General features: G+C 56.1%; 2 protein-coding genes across 2 annotated transcripts; both read left to right on the top strand.

Moving 5' to 3' along the window:
- The first annotated feature begins 49 nt into the window (after positions 1–49).
- ATF3 (activating transcription factor 3) lies at positions 50–7,756 on the top strand. The gene is made up of 4 exons (XM_056110801.1): positions 50–179; positions 4,868–5,126; positions 6,275–6,382; positions 6,819–7,756. Exons 2-4 carry the CDS (start codon positions 4,872–4,874, stop codon positions 7,014–7,016), a joined length of 561 nt encoding a protein of 186 aa, XP_055966776.1. The 5' UTR covers positions 50–179; positions 4,868–4,871; the 3' UTR covers positions 7,017–7,756.
- On the top strand, positions 7,670–11,831 carry GARIN4 (golgi associated RAB2 interactor family member 4). Its single transcript, XM_056110553.1, has 3 exons — positions 7,670–7,679; positions 7,958–8,098; positions 10,168–11,831. Exons 1-3 carry the CDS (start codon positions 7,670–7,672, stop codon positions 11,829–11,831), a joined length of 1,815 nt encoding a protein of 604 aa, XP_055966528.1.
- The last annotated feature ends 16,017 nt before the right edge of the window (positions 11,832–27,848 follow it).

The raw sequence follows: 27,848 nt of genomic DNA, 5'->3' as shown, positions 1-27,848 counted from the left end.
AACGGGCGCGCCTCCAGAGCCCGGGCTATAAAAGGTGATGCAACGCGCCGCCGGCCACAGCCGCACGCAGTCCGGCGCTCGCCGCTGCCCAGCGCCCCGCGCCCCGCGCCGCCGTCCCGCCGCCCCGGCCCCAGCGCGCCCGCGCCCCGGACCCTGGCCGCCCCGCGAGGACCCAGCAGGTGAGCGCCGCCGCCGGCGCGGGGGGCTCGAGCCGGGCGGAGCTCCCGCGCCCCCGACGCCTGCGCCCAGCCCCGCCGGGCGCCCCCAGCCTCGGGCTCCGGAGCCGGGCTGGGCGCGTGTCCCGCCCCAGCCGCGCCTCCGCGCCGCGGAAAGTTTGTCCCCGAGAACTAACTTTCTCTTTTGACTCGCCGCGCGCTGGGTTCCCGGTGGCGGAGCGGCGCGCCTCCTCCGTCCCGCCGCCCGCCCCGCGCTCCCGTGGTCTCCGCGACCCCTCGGTCCCGCCGCCCGCCCCGCGCCCCCTCGGTCCCGGCCGCCCGCCCCGCGCCCCCTCGGTCCCGCCGCCCGCCCCGTGTCCCCTCGCTCCCCTCGGTCCCCGCGCTCCCTCGGCACCCGCCGCCCGCCCCGTTCCTCCTCGGTCCCCGCCGCCCGCCCCTCGCCCTCTCGGTCCCCGCCGCCCGCCCCTCGCCCTCTCGGTCCGCGCCGCCCGCCCCGCGCCCCCTCGGTCCCCGCCGCCCGCCCCGCGCCCCCTCGGTCCCCGCCGCCCGCCCCGTGTCCCCTCGCTCCCCTCGGTCCCCGCGCTCCCTCAGCACCCGCCGCCCGCTCCGTTCCTCCTCGGTCCCCGCCGCCCGCCCCTCGCCCTCTCGGTCCCCGCCGCCCGCCCCGCGCCCCCTCGGTCCCCGCCGCCCGCCCCGCGACCCCTCGGTCCCGCCGCCCGCCCCGTGTCCCCTCGTGCCCCCTCGGTCCCCGCGCCCCCTCGGTCCCCGCCGCCCGCCCCGCGACCCCTCGGTCCCGCCGCCCGCCCCGTGTCCCCTCGTGCCCCCTCGGTCCCCGCGTCCCCTCGGTCTCCGCCTCCCGCCCCGCGCCCCCTCGGTCCCCGCCTCCCGCCCCGTGCCTCCTCGAGCCCCCTCGGTCCCCGCCTCCCGCCCCGCGCCCCCTCGGTCCCCGCGCCCCCTCGGTCCCCGCCACCCGCCCCGTGTCCCCTCGCGCCCCCTCGGTCCCCGCCGCCCGCCCCGCGCCCTCTCGGTTCCACCGCCCGCCCCGCGCCCCCTCGGTCCCCGCCGCCCGCCCCGCGCCCTGGGTTGGGAGCGAAGCCCCTCGGGGACGGCCGGCGGAGCTGGGGGTCCGTAAGGGGGCGTGGGCCGGTCCCCGGGAATGAATGGCTCGGGAAGGTGGGGCGGCCCGGGGTGCGCTCGGCCGCGGTCCCTGGGCGGAAGGCGACAGCACTCCCGGGATTTCCTGTCCCCGGCCGGCCGGTCACACGCTGTCCCCTTGCTCCCGCCGCTCTTGGGCAGAGGCGGCTCCCCCGGGCTGATTCGGGCGCGGGGCGGGCGCGAGGCAAGTGCTCGGGGCCGCAGAGGCTCAGAGCCGCGACCCCGACCCGGCTGCAGTCTGCGGCCGCTGCGAAGGTCCGCTCCGGCGGGAAACTGAGACTCGAGAAGATGATGGAGAGAAAGGGGCGGGGCCGAGGGGCTCCGGCCTCCCGTCGCTGATAGCCTGGGAGGGTTCGGGCGCTCAGGGGGCTGCGCGGGACTGTTTCTCCTTCACTCTCCCGGGTGGGTCATTCTCTGTGCCCTCCCCCACTTCCTCCCTTCTCCCTAATGTCACTCCCGAGGTGCCCTTTGCTTCTTACGAAGGAGTCTCTGAACCCTCCGTGGGGCCGGACAGAATCTGGACCGGCTCTTGGGGCACCTGTTTCAGAGTGGGTGGAGCCACACCTGCGAGGCATCCAGACTTGATTTACTTGGAGGCCACATCTGGCGGTGCTGGGGGCTTACTGCTGGCTCTGGGTTCAGGGATCACTCCTTGGCCATGCTCAGGGGACCGTATGGGGTGCTAGGGATCAAACTGGAGTCAGCCAATTGCAGGGGGAGCGCCTGACCCCTGTGCTCTCTCCAGGTTCTGGCCTCTCCAGCTTTGAATGAAGGGGGAGTTGTTGCGGGTGCAACTCCAGACCCCCTGTCCTCAGGTCCCCAGCACTGTCTCCTGTCCCCTCAGCCTTCTCATGATTGTCCTGTACTGTCTGCCCACGCGGCTCTTCCTGGCAAGGCCACCTCTGACAGCTCCTCCCGGCCGCTGGCCTGTCAGCTGCCCTCACACACTGGGCAGCAGGAAGTGCCAGCAGTCTGGCCCAGTCTGACCCCCAAAACTCCCTGGGCCACCTGCTCCTTCACCACGGAATGAAGCGCTGACTTCATGGACCCCTTGTGTCCCCCCAGTGTGGATGGGGCCAGACTTGGCAGCTTCAGGAGCGGGAAGCACGTCCTCGGGACAGTGAGACCTGGCTGTTGCTCAGGGGCGTGAGGAGCCGGTGCCAGCAATATGGGGTGGGGTAGGGGCATCCAGGAAGGACTTGGGTGTTAGAGGCTGGATCCCTGGTGGGCATCGGTCAAAATGCAGAGCAGGGTTGCAGTGAGTCCTGGCTTCAGGGTGGCATTAGGAGCGTCCCAAAAGTGGCATGGTGAGATCAGGGCACATTACACCCCGTTGTCCAGCCTGCCTTCAGGATGGCCAGAACTTCCCCACCGCCCCTCAAGAGTGGGCAGCGCCCTGCGGGTCTGTCCAGCGGAGAAGAGAGGAGGCCCCTAGAGGGTGAGTCAGGCAAGTCTGAGCACCAGGCTTCCTCGGCTGTGCTTCTGTGATGAGAATCACAAGTGAAAATGCAGCGTGTGGGGAGCTGCCGGGAACTCAGATAGGGGAGAGGGGTCGGGGCAGGACAAGATGCCAGGAGGGTTTGGGTTTCTTAGAAGAGCTGAGAGTCCCAGGGAGGGGGGACGGGGCTCCACCTACTTGGCACCAGAAACCCACCTAGGTCCTGCCCTTCTGGGAGGGAGGAGTTAAAGTTCAACCTCCTCCTGAGTGCCAGTGTCTGGGATCTAATCTCCTTCCCCGTGGGGACCAGCCTGCGCCAGACCCTGTGAAAGTCCCGAGCAGCTGAGTCTTCTGCTCTGCTCCTCCATCCCCTCTTCCTTCCCAGTCCCCGTCTTCTCCTCCTCCTCTTGCTTTAGGCCCACGGCCGGGCGCAGTGCTGGGAGGCTCCTCCCCATGCTGGGGGCGTGTGCCATGCAGGGCAAGGGATCCCTCCCCCACACAACCCGGGCAGAACTTCCTGGAGGGGAGGCATGTGTGCAAGGGCTCAGGCTTACTCCTGTCAGCGCCCAGGGACCAGGAGGCTGGTTCCAAGGCCCCATCAGTGCTGGGGGTGGAGCTGGTCAGCACAGGCAAGCACAAGCTGGTCAGCTGGGCCTCCCACCTGTCACCTCTCTGGCCCCGGGGGCAGCACTGCTCTTACTTCCCCTTCAACACCCTTTTCACCAGACTGGCTGCCTGGGCGTGGCTGCCAAAAACACCCTGTACGGTTCTGAATCAGATGTCATGTTTTTACTTGACTGCATTGTTGTATGAGTTACCCACGAGCCCCTCAGCCCCACAGCAGGAGCTGAGGCTAGTGACAGCAGAAGGGGCCTGAGTGTCAGTGGCCGTGACCTGTCCCTTTGATGTTTACTACCTGTTTCTTTCCCAAGCCTGCCCGTCCCTGCTTCACACAGAACATTCCAGACCAGCAACACGCTCCAGTTTTTATGGGGGCTGCTGGTTTGACACTAAGTCAGCGGGGTGGGGGTGGGGGATTCCCAGACAGCAGCCCCCCACTCTGAGTGAGTTGGGGGAGGGTTTTCAGCCCAAGTGCACCCAGCCCTGGGACCATGGGATATGGGGTCACATCCACAAACGAGGGCGAGACCAGAGCAGCTCCAGCCTCCCCCTCACACAGGGATGCGGGGACTCGGCATCTACCTCACGCCTGCTTTCACTTGCGGTCAGCACCTGTCCGTCTCCTGCCGGCAGCTTCTCAGGCTCCCCTGCCCAGCATTAGCTCTGACTCAGCCTGGCCTGGACCTGGGTGGCCAGCAGTGGGCAACCAGAGGTTTCCATCTCACTCGAGGGGGACTTGGGTCCTGACGCCTTCCTGGTCTCCAACCCCCGCCCCCGCCCGAATGGCTCAGAGCTGGCCCTGGCCGGAGGCCTGTGTGAGGTCCGCGGTGTCGCAGGCCCGCACCCATGGGGAGTGTTGCTGGCCACCATGCAGGGTGGACACGTTGGGGGAGCGCAGTGGCAGTGCGTGCGTCTCTGCAGGGATCCCTCTCAGGGCCAGGAGATCCCTGCAGTGCCCAGCCTGGGCTCAGTCCTGAGTACCAGACCTGCCCCTGGTGGGCCCTGGGCAGCGCAGGGCCCAGGCAGTGCCACCTCTGGGGCCCTTGCCTAGACCCACTGGTCCAGCTGGCCGAGAATCAGGCTCTGGCACGAGGAAGCAATGAGGCAGTGCGAACGCGCACAGCGCTCTCCGCTCCTCAGGGACCAGCCTTCTGACACCCCAGGGCTGAGGACCCCTCGGAGGGGGCAGCTGCCGCCCCCACTCTCTTTGTTGGGGGTCCCACACCGTCCACTAGCACCTCAGACATTCCAGTGACGCAGAGATCCCAGGATTCGGAGAGACACGGGAGGTGGGGTTACTTCACGGTGTCCAAGGGGTATCCAAGTCACTAATGCCCGGGAGGAGTGCTGGAGTGCCTTCAGGGTCTGGGGGATGAGTTGGGGGCGGGGGGCTGAGAACATCCGCTGGGCTGTGGTGTTGGTGGCGGCTCTGTCGTGCCTGTCTCTGAAGAGGGAGGGGTCCCCTGGTATCTTTCAGCAAAATGATGCTCCAGAACCCAGGCCTGGTGGCTGCGTCAGAAGTCAGTGCCACGGCCGTTGTGCCCTGCCTGTCCCCACCGGCGTCGCTGGTCTTTGAACGCTTCGAACAGTTTGCCGCCATGACCCCGTGCGTCAGGGATGAGCTGCGGTTTGCCATCCAGAACAAGCACATGTACCACCGCAGGTCTTCCGCCTTCAACTCCATCACAGCCGGCAGCGCCGGGCCCTTCGACATGTCTCTCAGCAAAGCCGAGGAGGTGGGTGCTGTGCCATGCCGGGCCCTGAGCTGGCCGAGAGCCAGGCAAGTCCAAGCATGTGCCAGCTGTGTCAGGTGCAGGCCACAAGTGTCTCAGTCACGTGCAGGTGTGGGCCACGCACGTGCCAGCTGTGGGCCAGGTGTGACCGCTGGTGGCCTGGGTAGGAGCAGGCATGGACGAGGTTCGGGTTGTCTTTTTGCCAGGCACGGCAGTACCACCCTGCCACCTGTTAGCTTTTCTTCCACCAGGTAGAGGCAACACCCCCAGTGGTAAAGACTCTGAGTGCTGGCTAGGGGTCAGGGCACGGGATGGGCCCTGGTGGGCACAGCGGTGGCAGTGGCCTCCCAGGTGGAATGTGTTTACTTTCCTAGAGTGGCAGCAGCCCGTCCCTGGCAGGGCTTGTGGTTCGACTTGCTTTCTGTGTTGCTTTTTTGTTTTCACTGTTGTGGAGGCCGTGCTCAGCCCTGGCTCAGAGCTGGCAGAGGAGGTGGAGGGTGGTTGCTTGCCTGCCTTAAAGCTGATTCAATCGTCTGATCACCCATTGGACCTTGGGGGCAGGGAGAGAGGGCTCAAGGCGGACCCCCCAGCGGGGGCCTGAGTTGCTCAGAGATGGAGCACGGGCAGGGGCTGGAGGCTGTGACGCAGAGAAGGCGGCCCAGGGGGGTGCCCGCTTTTCCTCACCAAGAACCATTGCCAGCGGGCACAGACAGAACCAGCCACTGTGTCCAGATGTGCGGTATCATCTGCTGCGGCCATCTGCTCCGGGCACCTTTGACAAGACCCGGCATCAGCTGAAGGCAGAGCAGACATGCGGAAGCCAGTCTGTGAGACCCCAGGGTCGCTCCTGCCCTCTGGAGCTGCGGGGTGACCAGGCCCTGCGTGGCTTCACCGCAGCACGTGGGGAGACCCGAGGGTCGAGCTCAGGCCTCCTGCGTGCCAGGCCAGTGCCGCTCTCCTCAGAGCCGCTGCCCATCCTGTGTGCGTCCCCAGAGCAACCCCTGGGGGAGCCAGGTCCTGCCAGCACCGCCTCACCCCGTTCCTGGTGGAACTCACCCTTCCTCAGTTTACCCATGTTTGTTGGCGGCCAGGCAGTGTGTTTGAAGAGGGTCACTTATCTCCCACTAAGCATCTGTCCTTGGGTTTCACAGGTGGTTCCGGAAGAGGACGAGAGGAAGAAGAGGCGGAGGGAGAGGAACAAGATTGCAGCTGCCAAATGCCGGAACAAGAAGAAGGAAAAGACAGAGTGTCTGCAGAAGGTGGGCGTACCCCACCTGCCCCTGCCCCTGCCCCCCACGTGCCCTGTCCCCCCCTGCCCTGACCCCCCATTTATCCTTGTCTAGCCCCTGCCCTGTCTGTCCCCGTCTGTTTCTGTCTCCACCTACCCTTGACTGTCTGCCCCAGCTGTCCCCACCTGTCCCCCGCCTGTCCCCTCCAGCCTCCACTGCCCTCAGAAGGGCCTTTCCTGATCTGGCCACAGAGGTGCGCAGGGGGGCGTGTAGGGGCCCCGCGGGAGATGCAGGCCCGTGAACTGGGGCCACAGCTGCTTCGGGGGCCCAGACTTCAGGGCCTGGCTGGCCCCAGGTCCAGAGCTGCAGGCCAAGCCTCCGAGTAATGGGACGGGGGCACCCGGCAGACCTGCCGGACCAGGCCCTGGCCCCGACTCGGTGCTCACCGGCCCGGTGCCCCTCCCAGGAGTCGGAGAAGCTGGAGAGCGTGAATGCGTTGCTGAAGGCGCAGATCGAGGAGCTGAAGCACGAGAAGCAGCACCTGATGTACATGCTCAACCTGCACAGGCCCACCTGCATCGTGCACGCGCAGCAGGGCCGGACGCCCGAGGACGAGCACAGCCTCTTCCTGCCGCACCTCACGGAAGAGGCCATGCAGAGCTGAGCTGGGCGGAGGCCTTGGACCGCAGCTACGAGATCCTGCCCTGAGTCCGGCTCAGAGCGCAGCAGCCAGGGACCACGGGGACGGGGCCACGAGGGGCCTCCCGCTCGGGTCCCCTCTGGCCCGACTCCAGGCTGCTCTTGAACGCTCAGGATGGTCCCCGGCTGGCCCTGCCCGCCTTCTAGCAGATTCTACAAGACCAGGGCTCCTGCCTTCGGAGTCCTGCACCAGTGCCCAAACCTCGTGGAGGCGCCCAGGGAAAGAGGACGGTGTTTGGCAGAGCCGAGGGCTGGCTGGCGAGCTTCTGTCCCGTGCCCACATGGCCCTGTGCATGCTCTCGGCTCTGCTCCTGGCCATAGACTGACCCGGATGAGTGAGAAGATCTTTCTGCCGGCAGGTGGCCCTCTGGAGCATTCCTGGGCAAGACCTGGGCTCATCACTGGCGCCGCTGTGATGTCCAGGCCCACCGCAGCAAGGTTGCCCGGAAGGCCCTGAGTTAGCTGATGTGAACGTCCCCCTGGAAGGCCTTGGCAGCCAGCTGACCCCAGAACTTCAGTGTGGCCACTGCGTCGCTTCTGTTGGTCACTCTGTCCAAGGCCACGCATGGTCACAGGTTGAGGTCCTTGGAATCTTTTGTCCTACCCAGTAGTGTCGTCATGGTTTCCTGTGAGAAGGAATGTCACTTATTTATCTTAGATTCCTGCCTTGTCGCGATAATAAATGTCAGAGCGGAGGTGCCAAGGGCTCTGCGCGTGGCTCTCCCTCTTCTTTCCACCGGCTTAGTGCTCCGGGCCCAGCCACGACCCCATCCTGACCCAGGGTGGGGGCCGTCGGTCCTGGGCGTGGACGGCTTGAGCACCGTGTGGCCAGTGTCTGCAGGGTGGCCCCGGGAACTCGCTGGGGTTCAGGCCTCCCTCTGCCCCATGGCCCTGGGGTTGTCGCAGACCCTGCGCACGGCCTAGAGTTCTGCTTCAGGCTGTGGTGGGTGTGGAGGCTGCTGCCCCTCAGGCCTGACTGGCCCAGAGTGGCCGTGTCCTGTGGATTGAAAATCGTCATCAAGAGGGGGAAGGGAAGGAGAGTGCCAGGTGGGTTTCATCGTTGTTTGGGAGCTGCACACTGTGAGGCTCTGGGGCTACTCCCTGCTCAGTGCTCAGGGATTATTCCTGACAGAGCTCAGGGACCAAGCTCCTGTATGAAGAGTGTGTACTCAGCCCTGAGCAGAACATCTGGGTGGACAGGTGTGGGGATCAGAGGGGGGCGTCCACACCGTGGGGGCATCAGGCTTGCCTGCATGTGCTGTAGACGCCACGTTCCGGGCCCAGCAGGCGTATACCAGGGTGCGCCCTGGAGTTCCTTCCAAGCCTCCGTGCACGGGGCTCTCCAGTGAGGCCCTGCCCCCTCCTGTGACAGGGAGCTCAGCACCGCTCGGTGCTCTCCCTCTTGCCCACAGCCCAGTGGGCTGAGGGTCACGGGCCCCCTGCTTCCCAGGTCCAGCTGTTGGGGCAGCCCCAGGCCCTTGGGTCGTGGCTAGCACTCACCTCCTCAGCTGGGAGGGAGGCAGCCCGGTGGCGACCAGCAACAGGCCGCACTGCACACAGTGGTGGAGGGTCTGACTGGAGAAGCAGGCAGAGCCCAGAGCACTGGCCTCACTGCAGTCGACCAGGTTCCCTTGCTGGCACTGCACAGGGCCCGCGGGGATAGCCCCAAATCCAAAAGCCGTGAACGTGCGTGAGCACATGGCAGAGAGCTGAACGAGTGTCTGACGTCTCATGTCTGTGCTGGTCTGCGTTGCGATGCTTTCGTCAGAGAAACGACCATTTACCCGCAGCTGGCTAGCTAATCCCTGCCTTGGTTTAAAACCTGCTTTGAAGTTTGGACTCCATGCACGGGGGTGTATTTGTGTGTTAAAAGACCATGTGTGGCATTTAAGTGGCACTTCAGAGCAGTGAGTGCTCTCACCGCCACTGTCTGAAGTTCCAGCTTGCGTGTCCCCCCGGGGACCACTGGCCACCAGCACTCACCCCCCCTTCCTTCAGACACAGTTCAGCTGCCACTCAGCAACCTGCCTTCTAGCTCCACTCATTTCCCGTGGCTCCTCGTGGCTTCCGTAGCTTGTCCGTGTTCGCCTCAGGGAGACCCCACCCTGGACCCCTCTTCTGTGGATGGCAGCGATGTCCTCAGTGAACAAATCTCAAGCAGGCTCCGAGCTGGCCGCTAAGAGTGAAGGCGCTGGGCTCTTTCTCTGAGCTCTGCGGGGGGCTCGGGACCCATGGCGGGCTCTGAGCCCAGTCCCACCCTGCGGCTTCCATGGACCCCAAATACCTTGTCTCAGGAGGGGCCACTTCAGAGCCACTTCTCTGTCTCCATTGTGCTGGGAGAGGAGGGGGAACTGAACCCACTGACAGCCTGAGTGATCGCATAGGAGAGTGGGGAGGGAGCCCTGAGAAGGTCATCCTGCCAGCCCCTGGGCGGCCCTGTCCCTAAGAGCCCACGCAGCTCTGCCCCCTTCTAATGTGGCCCCCAGCCCCGGGTGTCCCGAGCTTGGTCGAGCTTGATGCAGGCCCATAGTTGCCAGAGGGTCCCAGCAAGGGCCACAGGGTCCACTGGACCGCCCCTGCCACCACTGTCCTGCGAATGCCACCTATGGCCAGGAGGACCCCCACCCCCACCTGCCCCTGGAGACACGGCCACGAGTCCCAGCAGGCTTTTCAGTTTGAAGGAGGACCTTGCCTGTTGGGACCTCTGGGCTGGCGTTGGGGGTGTGGTGGCCGTCTCACCTCGTGGCTCTGCGGCACTGTGCAGGGGGTCTCCACCCGAGTCTCTGGCAGGCCAGCCCTCCCCAGGGTGGGGGCGCTGGGGTGAGACAAAGGGGGCTGTGGCAGGACAGGTCACAAAGGCCCCAGGGAATAAATAGAGGTGTGCAGGGAGCGGCCGAGAGAGCAAGCTCGCTTCTCCTGCGAGATTGCTGCTGACAGCCGGTCTGGGGGACAGCGGCCAGGGCAGAGGTGGGGAGGTACCTAATCCCCCTCATCTCTCCGCTTTCGGAAAGATCAGTCTGGGGCCACCACTCCCCCTGCCGGCCCCCTCCGTGCCGCCCCCACCGCCGGGAGGCGGCGCTGCCCGCAGGGGTCACTCTCCTCGGGGCGGGGTGCAGGTGCAGCGTCCCTGGGGCCACGCGGGAGCCCTGGCCGCCTGCAGGCGAGCATGAGCCTGTTACCGTACTACACGGCCCAGAGCGCGGCCGTCGGCGGCTTGTTCTGCACCGCCATGGGCAAGTTGCAGCGGCAGCTTCACCAGGGCGAGTACGACCTCTTCAAGTACGCCCCCATCTTCGAGAGCGACTTCATCCAGATCACCAAGCGGGGGGAGGTCATTGACGTGCACAACCGGGTGCGCATGGTCACCGTGGCCATCGCCTGCACCAGCCCCCTCCTCCCACTGCCCGACGTCATGCTGCTGGCCCGCCCTGCCACCGGGGGCGAGGAAGACCGCAGCGGCCAGCACAAGGGCAAGGCCCGGCGCGCCGTCAAGGCCCTGGAGCTGACGCGGCTCCTACCGCTCCGGTTCGTGCGCATCTCCGTCCACGATGGTGAGAGGCAGCAGCTGCGGCTCAAGTTCGCCACCGGCCGCTCCTGCTACCTGCAGCTGAGCCCCCCGCTGCAGGCGCCAAACGACCTTTTCACCTACTGGGAGAAGCTCGTCCACCTGCTACGGCCACCCATGGACTGTACCAGCAGCACTTACGCCATCCCGGCCAGGGACCAGGACAGCGTCCCCCTGCTGGAAGGGGACGGATGCCAGAGCCCGGGGCTGGCTGCCCGCCGGGCCTGCCGGGCCCAGGACCAGGTGAGCATCCGGAGCCTCCAGTGCGTCTCTGGTGTGGCAGGCGCCATCTCCACAGGCTTTTTCGGTGGGGAGGGGACCCAGCAAGACCCCGAGCAAGCCATGAGGGGGCCCCAGGGAACTACTCCTGGCCCGATGCCCGTGGAGCTGGACCAAGAGTCCGGGGAGGGCTCCCTGTCAGAGGACACAACAGCCATGGCCTTGGACGACCTGGACCGGCTCAGCATGACCACCCCCTGCGGCACCATCAAAGGCCGAGGGGGACACAAAACCACCTTCACAGGGACAGGAGATGTGTCCCTCAAGAGCTTGGGGCTGGCCACGGCAGGGCCAGAACCTGGCGACCGGGCTGCAGAGGACAGACCAGATGACACAGAAGAGTCTGGCGAAGATTCCCTGTTCTCACCCCTGCCCCAGGGAGAGGGAGCGGAGGATGCAGGTCAGGCGGCCCTTGGCAGCAGGAATGGGCGGCGGGAGCGGGGGGACAAGGACAGGGGCCCACAGGGCAGCAGGCACCAGCGCCGGGTGTCTGAGAAGCGTCGCAAGGCGGGCAAGGACCCGGCCTCCTGGAAGCTGGAGGGCAGCCACTCACTGACCGGCCGCTGGGGCTCCCGAAAGGACAAGAAGGAGCGAGGCCGCGGCAACCCCGGAAGCAACAAGTGGGGAGTCGTGCACAAAGGCATCAGCCACGCGCCCATCGCCAAGGAGGCCAGGGTGGCTCACAAGTCCAGCCGGAGCCTGGCCACCAGCACCGCGGGGGCCACCAGCAGGCAGCTGGGCCGCATCGGCACCTTCCTGCGGAGCCTCACTGCCCCGCGCTCCCGGACTGGGGAGCTGCTGGCCACGCCCGCGGCAGAGGCGGGGGGCATGGAGGCGATCCTCGAGGCCCCGGAGGACGTGCCAGAGGAGACCGAGCTGGCCGCCGGCGTGGCCCCCAGCGTCACAGAGACAGTGGCCTTGGAAGCTCAGGCGTAGTGCCCAGTGCGGGGAACTGCAGAAGGGCCCTGAGTTCCTGTGTCTCCCCAGACAGCCCCAGTCACCTCCAGCCGCCCTCCCTGCAGTTGAAATAAAGATCCAGATCCGTGCAGTGGCATGCCTCATGCTCTGGGCAGCCTCAGGTCAGCCCGCGGTCACCTCACAGTGGCCTCTGTGATGTCACCTCTGTGGATCTCAGCCGAGACCCCAGGACGGTCCAGCAGCTTCTCCTGACCGTGAAATTCAGAGCCAGATCTGTGCTGGGGACCAAGCGGGGCAAGTCCCCTGCCTCCCTGCACCTCTTCCATGCTTCGCTGTGCTCAGGGAACCCTCTTGGGTTGGTCGGGGGACCCTCGGGGAGGCCAGGAATGGAACTGGGATTGGTGACATGCCAGGTGAGCGCCCTAACCCTGGTGTTCTCTCCTAGACCCCTGCTTAGACCCCCAGCACGGGTGAGGGGTATAGCAGCTCTAGGCAGCCTTCAGAGTTTTCAGAGGCTAGGGCTTGGGTGCACGACCCCAAAGAAGCCTGCAGGTCCTCAGAGATGGTGCTGGCCGAAGGCTTCCTCGCAGCGCCCTGGAAAGCGCCCAGATCTCCATCATGAGTGGTACATGGGGCTGGGAACACGGCCGACTGGAAACACTCAAGCAGCCGTGAGAAAAGCCAGTCAGGTCCGTGTTCGATGAAACAGGAGAAAAATATCCGCGGGGGCAGGATTCTCTGGGAAGCCAGTGGCTAGAGAGTCCGGGGTCGGGGGAGAGGGGGCAGCGCCCACATTCCCACCTCTGAGCTGTTAGCATGCTCACTGGGTCACTCTGAAGCGACTCCTCCAAGAGGCCTCACTCTTTGTTATGGGGCCCCACCAGGTGGTGCTCGGGGCTTACCCTGGCTCTGCACTGAGGGGTCATTCTTGGCGGTGCTGGGGGAACTGCAGGGAGTGCTGGGGGCCAAACCTGGATCAGCCGCGGGAGAAGCCCCCTGCCTGCTCTGCTTCCCCAGATGACTTTGCTTTCTGCTTCTAAGAAGCCCACAGACCTATCTCTCAAGTCACACTCACCCTCGTGACCCCAGAAGGGACTGGAGAAGGGGACCTGGCCCCCACGGGTCTGTTGTGGTGGCAAGGCAGTGCCTACACCCCGGCTCTGAGCAGAGACAAGCACAGGACTTACTGGATTCAGAGGCCTCGAGAGCACCTGCTCTTGATGCTGCTGACTTGAGTTCCGATGTCCCCTGAGCCAGGATCTCCCGGGGAGCTTCTGTGTAGACTCAAGTGCTCTGGAATGTTGGGTCACTTCCTAGAGCCCTGTCCTCCTGCTGCTCGTCAGATTCCTGGGGGCCTGGGTCACACCTGGCAGTGCTCAGAGGTGACTCCTGGCTGGGGCGGGGAACCCTGTGTGGTTCCAGGGATGAAACTGGGGTTGCCTGCCTGTAAGGAGAGCACCTTAACCTCTCTCTGTGCTACCTTTCTGACCCCCCATTAGACTTTTATCAGCTTGAATTATTTTTTAAATCAATTATTTTACAGAGGCACCGTATTGACAAGTTCAAGGCATTTCAGGCAGTGTCCAACACTGACTCCCTCCGCAGTGTCAAACTTCCCTGGGCAGCAGCCTGACTGCTTCCTGCAATGGGGCCTTCAGGAACTGACTGAGGGGCTTTGAGAAGCCATCCAGCCTGTAGGGGTCCCTGTCCTTCTGGCCTGTGGGGGAGTTCTCGTCCTTCTAGCCTGCGGACCCCCATCCTTTCAGGCTGCAGGAACCAGGTCTGGTGAGGGCTGAGCCTAGTGGTGAGGCCTCCGCAGTGGGTGGAGTCCACCTGAGCAGGTGACACCAGGCAGGCGCAGCACAGAGACCACCCCCGGCCCCTGCAAACAGGTTCTGGGGCTGCCGTGAGGATCATGGCGTGAGTCAGTGGTTCTTGAGAAAAGTGAAAGATGCGGGAGGGGGCAGCGGCCCCAGGCTGGCAAACAGCCTCTGGATCATTAACCCGCTCCTGGGCCGGGCCGCAGGGGGCACAGGGAAGTTTGCTGGGACACAAGGTGGTATGTGACCCAGGGCGGGTCCACATTCCTGCATGGAGCATTTCCACACAGGCCAGAGCTGCTCATCCACAGGGGAGGATATAATCCAGGTTCTGCCGGCACCTAACCCCGCATGGACTTTTTTTTCGCCTTTTTTTTTTTTCCTTTTTGGGTCACACCTGGTGACGCACAGGCGTTACTCCTGGCTCTGCACTCAGGAATTACTCCTGGCGGTGATCAGGGGACCATTTGGGATGCTGGGAATCGAACCTGCGTTGGCCGCGTGCAAGGCAAACGCCCTACCCACTGTGCTATCGCTCCAGGCCCACCCCTCATGGACTTGGGGCTTGGCGCCTCCCTCCGCAGATCAACCCATCACCACAGGAGCAGGTCAGCCAACCCAAGTGGGTAGGTCAGGCATCCCAGGCTTGCTGCAGGCGGGGGTGCACCCCAGTCTGCCTACTGGCCCTGATCATATGTCCTGGAGGAGGCAGGAACCTGGATCGAGTTCTGAGAGGAGAGGGCAAGGTTTGGGGGCTGCAGTTCCCAGGAGAACAGGAAGTCTAGTGGGGTGGATGGGCCCCAACAAGCAGTGCTCAGGGCTGACTCCCAGCTCTGCTCAAGCATCACAGGGAGCATAGGTGGTGGGTGGGGCTCAAACCTTGTCTGCAAAACAAGGGACTCACCCCTGTCCTCCCCACAGTTGCGTCAGCCCTGTCCTTTGGTCCTTTCTCTCTGATCGAGACACAGGCAGTCTCAAGGACGTAGAGGGCACTGCTGGCTGAAGCAGATTTTGGGTTGTAGGTGCGGGGCTCTGTGCACAGGACCTGGAACAGCCCAGCATGGTTTTTTTTTCTTAATATTTTTGATTTTTTTTCTTTTTGGGTCACACCTGGCAATGCACAGGTGTTACTCCTGGCTCTGCATTCAGGAATTACTCCTGGCGGTGCTCAGGGGACCCTATGGGATGCTGGAAATTGAACCCAGGTCAGCCACATGCAAGGCAAACGCCCTACCCGCTGTGCTATTGCTCCAGCCACCAGCATGTTTTTTTTTAATTAATGGAGCGATAGCACAGCAGTAGGGTGTTTGCCTTACAAGCGGCCAACATGGCCGACCCGAGTTCAATTCCTCCACCCCTCTCGGAGAGCCCGGCAAGCTACCGAGAGTATCTCGCCCGCACAGCAGAGCCTGGCAAAATACCCATGACGTATTCGATATGCCAAACACAGTAACAACAAGTCTCATGATGGAAACGTTACTGGGCCCGCTCGAGTAAATCAATGAACAGCGGAAGGACCATAACTGTATTTTAAAAAACTTATTATTGAATCACCGTGAGCTATAGTAACAAAGCTTTTTTTTCTTCCTTTTTCGGTCACATCCAGCGACGCTCAGGGGTTACTCCTGGCTCTGCACTCAGGAATTAATCTTGCCGGTGCTCAGGGGACCATATGGGATGCTGGGAATCCAACCCCGGGTCAGTCGCATGCAAGGCAAATGCCCTACCCGCTGTGCTATGGCTCCAGCCCCAGCAAAGCTTTCATGTTTGAGTTTCAGTCATACAGTGATCGAACACCCATCATTCCACCAGTGTACATTTTCCACCACCGAAGTCCCCAGTATCAGCCTCCTACCCAGCCCTCCCCCTGCCTCTATGACAGACAATTTCCCCCATACCCTCTCTCTACTTTTGGGCATTATGGTTTGCAATATAGATACTGAGAAGCTATCACATTTGGTCCTTTATCTACTTTCAGCACACATCTCCCATCCTGAACAGTCCCTCCAACCATCATTGACAGGAATCCCTTCTCTATTCCAGCTGCCTTCTTCCCCCGTTCATGAGGCAGGCTTCCAACAATGGAGCAATATTCCTGGCCCTGTGTCAACTGTCCTTGGGTGTCCATCATATTATGTTATTTTATATTCCACAAATGAGTGCAGTCATACTTTGTCTGTCCCTCTCTTTTTATTTCCCCCCTTTTTATTGATTTACCATGAGGTACAATAACAGAGCTTTCATGTTTGAGCTTCGATCATACAATCATCAAACACCCATCCCTTCACTAGTGCACGTTTTCCACCACCAAAGTCCCCTGTATTCCCGCCTCCCTCCCAATTCCACACCTACCCCTACCTGTGTGGCAGACAATTTGCACAATACTCTCTCTCTACTTTGGTTACCTTCAATATTTGAGCCCAGTCACACCACTCATACCTGCTGAGAAGGCAATGCCAGACAATGTGTTTTGTACTGCTTGTTCTTGCAGGTGTGTGCTCTAGGAATTCTAAAATTTTAATAATTAGGATCTGGAGAGATCGTTGCAGCAAGTTGCTCGGGTCCGAGATTCGTTTGTGTGTCTCTGGATCATGGCCATGTGGAGCTTAAGTAGACGGTAGCCCTGTGTGGGCATCATCTCAGAGTCCCATCAGGGTGGGGGAAGAAGGACCGACTCCTCCCCTGCCCCGTGAGGCCTGACGTTTCTGGCCACCACCACTCGTACCTGGAGCTTTTCACTGAGTTCTAGAAGATGGCGGCCGCCAGGATTCCTAGAAGTAGGCAGAGGGATGGCACCTGCCCCCAACTTGAGTGGCCTGGCGAAAAAGGCCTATTGCAAAGTCCAGAGCCATCTCTGCAGCAAGTTGCTCGGGTCCGAGATTTGTTTGTGTATGTTGTCTGTCCCTCCAAAAAAGACTAATTTGGGGGCTGGAGTGATAGCACACCGGGTAGGGCATTTACCTTGCACACAGCCAACTCAGGTTCAATTCCCAGCATCCCATATGGTCCCCTGAGCCCTGGCAGGAGTAATTCCTGAGTGCAAAGCCAGGAGTAACCCCTGAGCATCGCTAGGTGTGACCCGAAAAGAAAAAAAAAAACTAATTTCACTTAGCATGATACTCTCCATGTTGATCCACTTATGTGCAAATTTCATGACTTCATATTTTCTTTTTTTTTTTTTTTTTTTTTTGCTTTTTGGGTCACACCCGGCAATGCACAGGGGTCACTCCTGGCTCTGCACTCAGAATTACCCCTGGCGGTGCTCAGGGGACCATATGGGATGCTGGGAATCAAACCCGGGTCGACCACATGCAAGGCAAATGCCCTACCTACTGTGCTATCGCTCCAGCCCTGACTTCAAATTTTCTAACAGCTGCATAGTATTCCATTGTGTAGATGTGCCAAAGTTTCTTTAACCAGTCATCTGTTCTCTGGCACTCGGGTTGTTTCCAGATTCTGGCTATTGTGAACAGTGCTGCAATGAACATACAGGTGCAGATGTCATTTCTACTGTGCATTTTTGCACTCTCAGGATATATTCCCAGAAGTGGTATTGAGGGGTCATATGGAAGCTCAATTTCTAGTTTTTGAAGGAATGTCAATATTTTTTCCCAAAAAGGCTGGACCAGTGTGCATTCCCACCAATAATGAAAGAGAGTCCCTTTCTCCAAACATTCGCACCAGCACTGGTTGTTCTTTTTGTGTGTGCTAGTCTCTGTGGTGTGAGATGATATCTCATTGTTTTGATTTGCATCTCCCTGATGATTAGGGATGCAGATCATTTTTTCATGTGCCTTTTGGCCATTTGTATTTCTTTTTAAAGGAAGCTTCTGTTAATTTCTTCTCCCATTTTTTGATGGGGTAGGAGGCTTTTTTCTTGTACAATTCTACTAGTGTCTTGTATATTCTGAATATTAACCCCTCATCAGATGGGTATTTGTAAATATTCTTTCCCATTCCATGGGCTCTCTGTGTAGTTTGGTCACTGTTTCTTTTGAGGTGTAGAAGCTTCTTAGTTTGATGTAGTCCCATTTGATTATGTTTGTTTCCACTTGCTTGGTCAATGGTGTTCCATCTTAAAGATGATTTTAGCTTCAATGTCATGGAGGATTCTACCTACATTTTCCTCCATGTACCTTATGGATTCAGGTCTGATATTAAGATCTTTAATCCACTCTGATCTGACTTTTTTAATGTAGGAGGACTGCTATTTATTCAGCCATTGATTAAGCTCATTGAATTGGGCATGAATTCCACATTCCCTTTTTTTTTTTCAATTGAACCACGTGAGATGCAGTTACAAAGCTTTCATGTTCAGGATTCAGCCATACAATGATTGAATACCCATCCCTCCACCAGTGAACACTTTCCACCACTAGTGTCCCCAGTATATCCCCCCTCCCTCATCCCAGTCCTCACCCTGCCTCCATGGCAGGCAATTTCTCCAAGACACTCTCTATACTTTTGGGCATTATGTTTTGCTCGATTTTTTCCACCACCATTCAAGTCTGCCTGCCAGGGACAGATGCTAGATCATTTATTGCCCATTGCTCCTTTTGAATATCTTGGGTGCCGTGGCTGTGTGCTTCTAGAATCCTATATTGTAAATGGTTGGGTTCTAGAGACATTTATGTAGGGCACTAATCCATTTTGGGATTCAGTTGGGAGTCTCTGGGCCAGGGCTGTTGGTGCACTAAGATAGTACCCAGAGGCACATTGTGGGGGTGACAGCCAGGCCTACGAGCAGGAGGGAGCTGGCGAGGGACAGCCCAGCGCCTCCATGCAGCATGGAGATTTAGTTCTGGAACCCACATACCTGGGCCTTGCTTGTAGAAGCTCTTGGTTGCCAGGATTCCACCTGGAGTAGGTGGAACTGCACATGCTCCATCTGGGGATCCTGGGTTAAACTGGCTCGGTATGGGACCCAGAGAAATCTCCAGCTCTGTGGTATCTTCTGGGACTCACTGCTGTGTCTCTGGCTTTTGATTTCTTTCAAGATTTATTTATGAGTCCTGAAGCAAGGCCAGTAATATAATTTACAGGGTGGTGTTGGAATTGGTTCGTGGGGGTGACTGCCAGTGCTTCTATATGTATTGGGAAGTAGGAGTAGGAAGCCCACTTCCAACTCTGTGAAAGCCTTGAGATTTCAGTCACAAAACCCGAATACCCAAATTTTCAGCAGATTATATCTTGGTGAGGTCCATCCTGAGACGGTAGAGTCAGGCCTGGGGTATGGTGGTGATTTTGGATTGTGGAAGCAAGTGGCTGTTGTGCACTCTACTTGGGCACGCACAGGCCAACCTGCCGCTCTCTGATTTATCTCAGTCTGTTCAGCCATGCACGGGTCCAAGATTAACTGTGGCTTTTGATATCTTTCTAGATTTATCTATGGATCTCTGAAATAAGGACAATAAATGAGCCTGTGTAGCTGAGCTGAGGTGGTTTGTGGGCATGGCTCCCACATACCTAACTTTTGCCCATTTACCTTCTTGGTAAACTTGGTCCCAAGTTGTTGGGGACTGGCCAAAGACACAGTGGCAATTTGGGGGTATCAGGAAGCCTGAAGGCACCACCAGGCTGCTGATGCACTCACCCTGCAGGTAGAGGTTGGCCTATTGGCAGCATCATACCCCCTGATCTGACTTTTGTGTCTTGCATTAGACAGAGGTCAGAGAGTTTTGTTGTTGTTGTTGTTGTTGTTTTTTTCAGGTAGTCGTCCAGTTTTCCCAGCACCACTTGTTGAAGAGACTTTCCTTGTTCCACTTCACATTTCTTGCTCCTTTATCAATGATTAAGTGATCATATATTTGAGAGTCTGTGACAGAATATTCAATTCTGTTCCATTGGTCTGCAGGTCTGTTTCTATTCCAATACCATGCTGTTTTATTTTTATTTATTTATTTTTTTGCTTTTTTGGGTGACACCCAGCAATGCTCAGGAGTTACTCCTGGCTCATGCACTCAGGAATTACTCCTGGCAGTGCTTGGGGGACCATATGGGATGCCGGGGATCGAACCTGGGTTGGCCACGTGCAAGGCAAACGCCCTACCTGCTGTACTATCACTCCAGTCCCTCATGCTGTTTTATTTTATATTTTATTTTATTGCTTTTTGGGTCACAGCCAGCAATGCACAGGGTTACTCCTGGCTCTCGCTCAGGAATTACTCCTGGTGGTGCTCAGGGGACCATATGGGATGCTGGGAATCGAACCCGGGTCAGCCCACTTGCAAGACAAACGCCCTACCCACTGTGCTATTGCTCCAGCCCCAATACCATGCTGTTTTAATTACTACTGCTTTGTAATACAGTTTGAAGGTATTTGAAGGAGGTGATGCCACCCATCTTTCCCCCAAGGATTTCTTTAGCTATTCACAGGGATTTATTACTCCATATGAATTTCCATATGAATTTGTCTATTTCTTTGAAAAATGTCATAAATATCCTGATAGGGACTGCATTAAATCTGTATAGTGCTTTGGGGAGTGTTGCCATTTTGATAATGTTAATCCTCCCTGGGCTGGAGCGATAGCACAACGGGTAGGGCGTCTGCCTTGCACGCAGCCAACATGGCCAACCCGAGTTCGATTCCTCCGCCCCTCTCGGCGAACCCGGCAAGCTACCGAGAGTATCTCGCCCGCACAGCAGAGCCTGGCAAGCTACCCGTGACGTATTCGATATGCCAAACACAGTAACAACAAGTCTCACGATGGAGATGTTACTGGGCCTGCTCGAGCAAATCGATGAACAACGGGAGGACCGTGACGGTGAATCCTCCCTATTCATGAGCAGGGGATGTGTCTCCATTTCCTAGTGTCCTCTTTTATTTCTTGAAGTAGTGTTTTGTAATTTTCCTTATATAGGTCTTTCACCTCTTTAGTTAAGCTGATTCCAAGTTAAGCCTTAGTTAAGCTGATTTTCTGAGGTTCTATTGTGAATGGGATTTTTTCAATATTGTTTTCTTCTCTTTCATTATTTGTATATGGAAAGTCGTGAACTTTTGGCTGCCTTTTGTAGCCTGACACTTTACTATACGAACCCACAAACCCATTGTTTCTAGGAGCTTTTTTGTAGCATCTTTAGGATTTTCTAAGTATAGGATCATGTAGCACTGTAGCACTGCCCTCCCGCTGTTCATTGATTTGCTCGAGCGGGCACCAATAACATCTCCATTGTGAGACTTGTTACTGTTTTTGGCATATTGAATACGCCACAGGGAGCTTGCCAGGCTCTGCTGTGCGGGCGATATACTCTCGCTAGCTGGCTGGGCTCTCCGAGAGGGACAGAGGAATTAAACCTGGGTCAGTTGCGTGTTATTGCTCCAGCCCATAGTATCATATCGTCCACAAATAGTAATAGCTTGACCTCTTTCTTTCGTACCTGTATGCCCTTGATATCTTTTTCTTGCCTAACTGCTAAAGCCAGAACTTCCAGTACGATACTGAATAGGAGTGGCGAGAGCAGGCAACCTTGTCTTGTCCCCGATTTTAGAGGGAAGGCTTTTAGGTTTAGTTTTTAGTTTCTCCCCACTGAGAATGATGTTTGCCATGGAGTTGCAGTAGATGGCGTTGACTATATTGAGGAAAGTTCTTTCAATGTTCATTTTTCTGAGAGTTTTCATCATAAACAGGTGCTGGATCTTGTCAAATTCTTTCTCTGCACCTATTGATATGAGTTTTTATCTTTTATTGATATGATGAATTATGCTGATTGACTCGCGAATGTTAAACCATCCTTGCATCCCTGGGATGAGTCCTACTTGGTCATGGTGTATGATCTTTTTGATGAGTTGTTGGATTATATGTGCTAATAGTTTATTGAGGATCTTTGTGTCTGTGTTCATCAGGGATATAGGCCTGTAATTCTTTTTCTTTGTGGTATCTCTGTCTGCTTTTGGTATCAGGGTGATATTTGCTTCATAGAAACTGTTTGGAAATATTTCTGATTCTTTGATTTCCTGGAAAAGCTTAAAAAGTATTGGGAGTAAGTCCTCTTTAAAGATTTGGAAGAATTCACTAGTGAATTCATCTGGGCCAGGACTTCTGTTTTGGGGAAGACTTTTTATTACCATTTCAATTTCCTTGATGGTGATAGGTATGTTCAGGTATTCCAGGTCTTCTTGGTTCAGCCTTGGGAGGTTATAGGAATCTAGGAATTTATCCTAGATAGACTCGTAGGCTGCCCACCTATGAGATGGTCAGACTTCTTCGTCAAAGCTCTGAACAAACTGTTTGAAGCTTTTCGTGTTTCTGGAGCGAGCAGATACCACTGGGCTACACTAGCACGTGACAGGGACAGATGAAGACATTACTGGTGCCCACTCTAGCAAATCGACAATCAACAGGATGACAAGTGATGAAAAATGAAGTGATACAAGGAATTTATCCATTTCCTCGAGGTTTTCTTGTTTCGTGGCATAAAAATTCTCAAAGTAATAAATAGAAGTACTCCTACATTAAAAAAAAGAAAAAAATTCTCAAAGTAATCTCTGAAGATCCTTGACTTTCTGTAGTTTCTAATGTGATGTCCCCCTTTTAGTTTCTGATTATGTTTATTAGGGTTTTCTCTCTCCCTTTTTTTGTGAGTCTCGCTAGAGGTTAATTGATCTTGTTTATTTTATGAAAGAACCAGCTCTTGGTTTCATTGATATTTGGATTATTTTTTTGGGCTTCCATCTCATTGATTTCTGCTCTAAGTTTTATTATTTCCTTTTTCCTGCCTGGGTTGGGCTCCTTTTGTTGGCCATTCTCTAAGCTCTTAAACTGTGAGGTTAGGTTATTTATGTGGACTTGCTCTTCCTTCCTGAGGAATACATATAGAGTTACAAACTTTCCTCTTAACGCAGCTTTTGCCCTGTCCCATAAATTTTGGTAGCTCGTGTCTTCATTTTTGTTTGTTTTCAGTGATCTTTTGATTTTCTCTTTGATTTCCTTTCTAAGTCACTCATTGTTCAGTAATGGACTGTTTAATTTCCAGGTGTTTGATTTGATTTTCTGTTTGTGTGTGTGATGCACTTCTATTTTCAGCGCATCATGGTCTGAGAAGATCGTTGATACAATCTCTATCTTCTTAATTTCATGGAGGGGTGTCTTGAGGCTCAGCATGTGGTCTATCTTGGAGAGTGTCCCATGCACACTTGAGAAGAATGTGTATTCAGCTTTCTGAGGATGAAGTGTCCTATATATATAATCATTTCTTCCCTCAGATAAAGTATGTCCTTGCTAAGCTTGAGTCTGGTTGATCACTCAAGAGGTAATAAAGTGGTGTTGAAATCTCCCACTAGTATTGTGTTGCTATCGATGTCTTTCTTCAAGTCTATGAGTAGTTGTTTTAAGCATTTTGCTGGTTCCTTATTAGGTGCATATACATTTAGGAGTGTAAGTTCTTCCTGGTATACAGATCCATTGGTCAATAAGAAATGACTTTCACTGGCTCTTGTGACCTTCTTCAGTCTGAAATCAATGTGGTCTGATACCAGAATGGCCACCCAAGCTTTTTTGAGGGAGTTGTTTTCCTGTAGAATTGTTTTCCAGCCTTTGACTTTGATTCTGTGTTTGCTCTGACTGTTGAGATGTGTTTCTTCCAGGCAGCAGAATGTTGGGTTCAATTTTCTGATCCATCCTGCCACCCTGTGTCTTTTAATTGGTGCTTTTAACCCATTGATGTTGAGAGAGATTATTGTTATGGGGTTTTGTCCCATCTTCCTGCTGAAGTTTGGTGTACTTGAGAGGCTTATCTTGTCTTAAAGTAGCTTGTTTAGTTGTTCTTATAACCATGGTTTTGAGTCTATGAAGCTTCTGAGTTGTTTGTCTGTGAAACTGTGTGTTGTTCCTTCTGATATGAATGGTAGTCTAGCTGGGTAAAGTATTTTTGGTGAGGCATTTATTTCATTGAGTTTTTTCACTATATCCCACCACTGTCTTCGGGCCCTGAGGATTTCATCAGATAAGTTGGCTGTAAATCTTAAGGATGCGCCTTTATAGGCAATTTCTTTCTTTGATCTTGCTGCTTTCAGAATTTTATCTCTAAGATTTTTGTCATTCTGATCAGGATGTGCCTTAGAGTATTTTTATTTGGATTTCTTCTAGCTGGTACCCTTCAGGCTTCCTGAAACTGGTCACATATGCTCTTCAGCTCTGGGAATGTCTTAGCAATGATGTCTTTGACAGTTTCTTCTTCATCAGGGTTTTCTTCCTGTCCCTCTGGGACTCCAGTGATGTTTATGTTATCTTGGTTTCATCCTGATTTTCTCTTGACATCTGTTGGTTCATGTTGAGGCTCTTTTCCATTTTCCGCTACTGCCTGGAGATTCTCTATACCTCCTCTTGGACCTCACTGATTCTGAGCTTCCACTGAGCTTTTCAATTCACCTAGCAGGTTTTTCAGAGCTGTCATTTCTGTTTGTAGTTTTGTTTGCATTTTCCACATTTCTGCTCTCAGATTCTCTTGTATTTTATTAGCAGTGTGTTCCATTGCTTCTTTTAGCTCCCTATGCATCCTCAGTAGCTCCCTTCCAAATTCTTTGTCAGAGAGGTTCATTACTGGTGGGGTCTTCTGGGCTAGTTTCTTCACTAACTAAGCTTGGTGGGCTTATGCATTGATTTACCGTTGTGTCCTGTGCACTTTAGACTTTCACGCTCGCTGTTACTGTTGAGTTTTTGATGTAATACTAATTGAGGTGGGGCTAACGAATTGTCCTAATGTGTTTTTGGTGACTGGGCTGCCCTAGTGAAAGTTTCACCTAAGAGGATAATTTATGGTTCTTATGGGATATAGAGGGGGAGAATAACTTGTGGCTGCATTAGCGGTCGCAGCTCCAGATGCCACTCCCAGTGGGTCTGACCTGGGTTGGGGAAGATGAGCGAGTACTTGAAAGTCCCAGCTCAGCATGTTGAGTGATTACACACTTTTGTGATGAGGACAGGTAGAGAATTAAGGGTCTGAGCATGGGCTTTGCAGCAGGGGGTCAGGATGGACAGAGGGATGAAGTGGGGTCGGCATGGACAGAGGGATGGAGCGGGGTTGGGATGGATGAGGCGATAAGAAATCTCTCTCCTCTCTCCCCATCTCTTTCTTCCTTCTCTCCCCCTCTTCCACCTCTCTTTGGACCCCCACTCCCTGTCAGATACCCCTGACACTGCCATGTGTCACTCTGTGTCACTTCCCAGGGTACAGTCAGAATGCTAGGGCACTGTTTCCAGAAAATTGTGATCTGAAGGACAAATCTGGCCCATTTCCATGGGACTTTCACACAGTTCTCGGAAGACCTGCCCTGGTGCTGCATTCTGCCCCTGTGTTTAGCCTCTGCTCTGAGCACCCGCATGCCACAGAGCACACAGAGTCTCGGGCAGCACCTCTGCAGCTTTCCCCACCCTGCCACTCCAGTAGCTGTCCTGGAAAGGACCAGAACACCTGCACCCAAGCACCCTGGCCCTCTCTGAGCATTGATGGGTCCCTGCTGTGCTGTGTGCTTGAACGCAGCCCAGGCCATGCTCCACTCAGTTCTCTCGCGCTCTGCGCTGCTGCCTTGCCGTGGCACAAGCACTTGTCAGCATGGCTCAGCCTCACGCCCTGTGGATGTGCCACGGTCAGTTCATTCCTTTTCCCACCTCCAGTGTGGAAGGTGCTGCAGCTGGTCACTTTGGGGGAAAGACATGCGTTTCTTCAGGCTGACATTGGGAAAGAGATGCATTTGACCTTAGGTGACACTTGGTAATGGTGAATTTCTGGAGTGTCCCACTCCAGAAACCTGCAAGAGTTCTAATGGCATTCTTACACTTGATTTAAAAAAAAATTTTTTCAGGGTGGTGGGGGCACACCTGGTGCTGCTCAGGGCTTACTCCTGGCTCTTCCCTCAGGAATTGCTTCTGGTGGTGCTTGGGGGACATGTAGCACCTGGGATTGAACCCAGGTTGGTCACGTGCAAGGCAAATACCATACCCAGTGTACCAATGCTCTGGCCCATGCCCCCAAACCTCTTTCATTGGGCCAGAGAGATAATACAGGGGTGTCGGCACTTGCCTTGCTTGTGGCCAACCAGGATTAGATCCCCCAGTACCATATAGCATGCCCCCCGCCCCAAGCCCCACCAAGAGTAATTTCCAAGCACAGAACCAGGAGTCAGCATTGGGCTCTGCCCAAAATCCAAAAAATTTTAAATGATAAAAAATATTCCAGGGGCTGGAGAGATAGCACAGCGGGTAGAGCGTTTGTTTGCCTTGCACACGGCCGACCCGGGTTCAACTCCCAGCATCACATATGGTCCCCTGAGCACCGCCAGGAGTAACTCCTGAGTGCAGAGCCAGGAGTAACCCCTGCGCATCGCCGGGTGTGACCCAAAAAGAAAAAAAAATTCCATTCTATTGAATGTGATCAAAGTAGAGAGAGAGAGTAATGTGGAAATCATCTGCCCCACAGGTAGGGGGAGGGTGTGGGATGGGGGTATACTAGGGGTTTTGGTGGTGGAGAATGGGCACTGGTGAAGGCACAGGTGTTTCATTGTATGACCGAGATTTAGACCCAAACGCTTTGTAACTGCTCTCACTGTGATTCAATAAATAAAATTATAAAAAATGAAAAAAAAGTAAGGTGGAGTTCATGCACAATTCAATCAGCTAATCAGTGGCTGAATAAATATCAGTACTCCTACATAAAAAAAAAATTCATTCTGGTGGAACCAGGCAGTCTCTCACTATGAAACACACTTTGGTTATTTATAAGTAATGTCTCTGAAGTGCTTGTGTGCATGTGTGTGTGCATATGTGTGTGTTGTGTATGTGTGAGAAGAGAGAGAGAGAGAGAGAGAGAGAGAGAGAGAGAGAGAGAGAGAGAGGAGAAAAAGGTGGAACCTTAGTTTTATTTCTAGATTTTCAAGGGATTTTTTTTTAATTTTAATAGTTTTTCTGTTGATTCTAACTATCCTGCCCCAGTGCCTTTGCTTTGAAATCTGTTACCATGATCTTGTAAGGACAGTCATTGTTCTAGAATCTTCTACAGGAGGAAGGCTATGGGGCCCCATGAGGTCCCCTGGCAGCCTGGTCCAGAGCCTGGTGTCATTCCCACATGGGTGTGTCCAGGGCAATGAATGACCAGAGGAGAGATTGTGGGAGGGAGGCCCTGTGGAGCCCAGGACAGTGGGCAGAAGCTGCTGCTGCTAAGGCCACCCAACAGGACGTCACTCCCCCTGTCTTTAAGTGCCCCCTGCCGCCACTGTCACACACCAAGGGACTCCTGGGGTGTGTCAGGAGGCCCTGGCAGTCACGGGAGGAAGCCAGGTGGGAGAGGACGGAACCTCAGTCTCCTCCTCTCCAGTCCGCCCCAGCCCTGTTCGGGCTTCACTCTACACCTTGCCTTCCCCCTGCTCCCACAGGACTGAATCCCTCTCCTGGCAGTGGCCAGGAAACTTCAGGGTGTAGAAGCAGAGGCCCTTCATTAGAGCGAGTACTCAGGGGACCAGGGCACAGCTGACGAGGGGACCTCTCTCCTCTCTGAGGGCTAAGCCAGGCTTTGGACAGTGACAGTAGGAAACTGAATCCCCAGGGGAGGCTGCCTTGGGGGTTATGGTAACTTATGCAAATATCATGCAAATAAGCACAGGGAAAACCCGCCCCACCCAGCATTTACTGGATCTCAAATAAGCCCAGAGGGGTAGACTGGAGGGCAATGTTGGCATCCACCCCCTGGGGCAGCTGGACAGGGCCAGGAGGGCCCCCGAGTGCTCAGCACACAGCAGAGGCTGGGGGGCTGGAAGGTTGGTATACACTCTGGGTACAGGAGCCCCCGTTCCGGGCACACATGCTCTCCTGAGCACTGACCCCCAAAACCAAAGCAAAGAAAAAGAAAAAACCACCCTAGCCCCGGGGATCCCTGTGCTGAGCTGAGGGGAGCTTCCCTAGGGAAGCCCCAGCCCTGGGTACAGAGGGCAGTGGGAAGCTGTCCAGGCCTCTGGCCAGCCCAGGAGAGGCTGAGGGCTGAACAGGGAAGGCGTGGGCCAACCCCCACTCTGCGTCAGCTTCCAGGAGGGGCTCCCATTGCACTGTCGGGCAGACAAGGGGACAGGCTGAGTCAGACAGAGCTCTCTGCCGTGGCCAGGCTGGACAGCTGAGCCAGAATCTTCTTTGCCCATCTGTCTCTTTTCTCCTTTTCCTTATTCTATTTGGGGCACGGAGGATGCTGGGCCTATGACCAGTACTTGGGTACTTGGGGCCATGTGTGGTGC

Source organism: Sorex fumeus, unplaced genomic scaffold (genome assembly GCF_029834395.1).
Source record: "Sorex fumeus unplaced genomic scaffold, SorFum_2.1 ptg000010l, whole genome shotgun sequence".
Taxonomy (NCBI): domain Eukaryota; kingdom Metazoa; phylum Chordata; class Mammalia; order Eulipotyphla; family Soricidae; genus Sorex; species Sorex fumeus.
Note: the sequence above shows the minus strand (reverse complement) of the source record. Positions and strands in the feature narration are given on the sequence as shown.

Coding starts and splice junctions, on each gene's coding strand:
- ATF3 (XM_056110801.1), top strand. CDS start 4,872: ATGATGCTCCAGAACCCAGGCCTGGTGGCTGCGTCAGAAGTCAGTGCC. Junction 5,127..6,274: donor CTCTCAGCAAAGCCGAGGAG/GTGGGTGCTGTG, acceptor TGGGTTTCACAG/GTGGTTCCGGAAGAGGACGA. Junction 6,383..6,818: donor AGACAGAGTGTCTGCAGAAG/GTGGGCGTACCC, acceptor TGCCCCTCCCAG/GAGTCGGAGAAGCTGGAGAG.
- GARIN4 (XM_056110553.1), top strand. Junction 8,099..10,167: donor GAAGGGAAGGAGAGTGCCAG/GTGGGTTTCATC, acceptor GGCGGGGTGCAG/GTGCAGCGTCCCTGGGGCCA.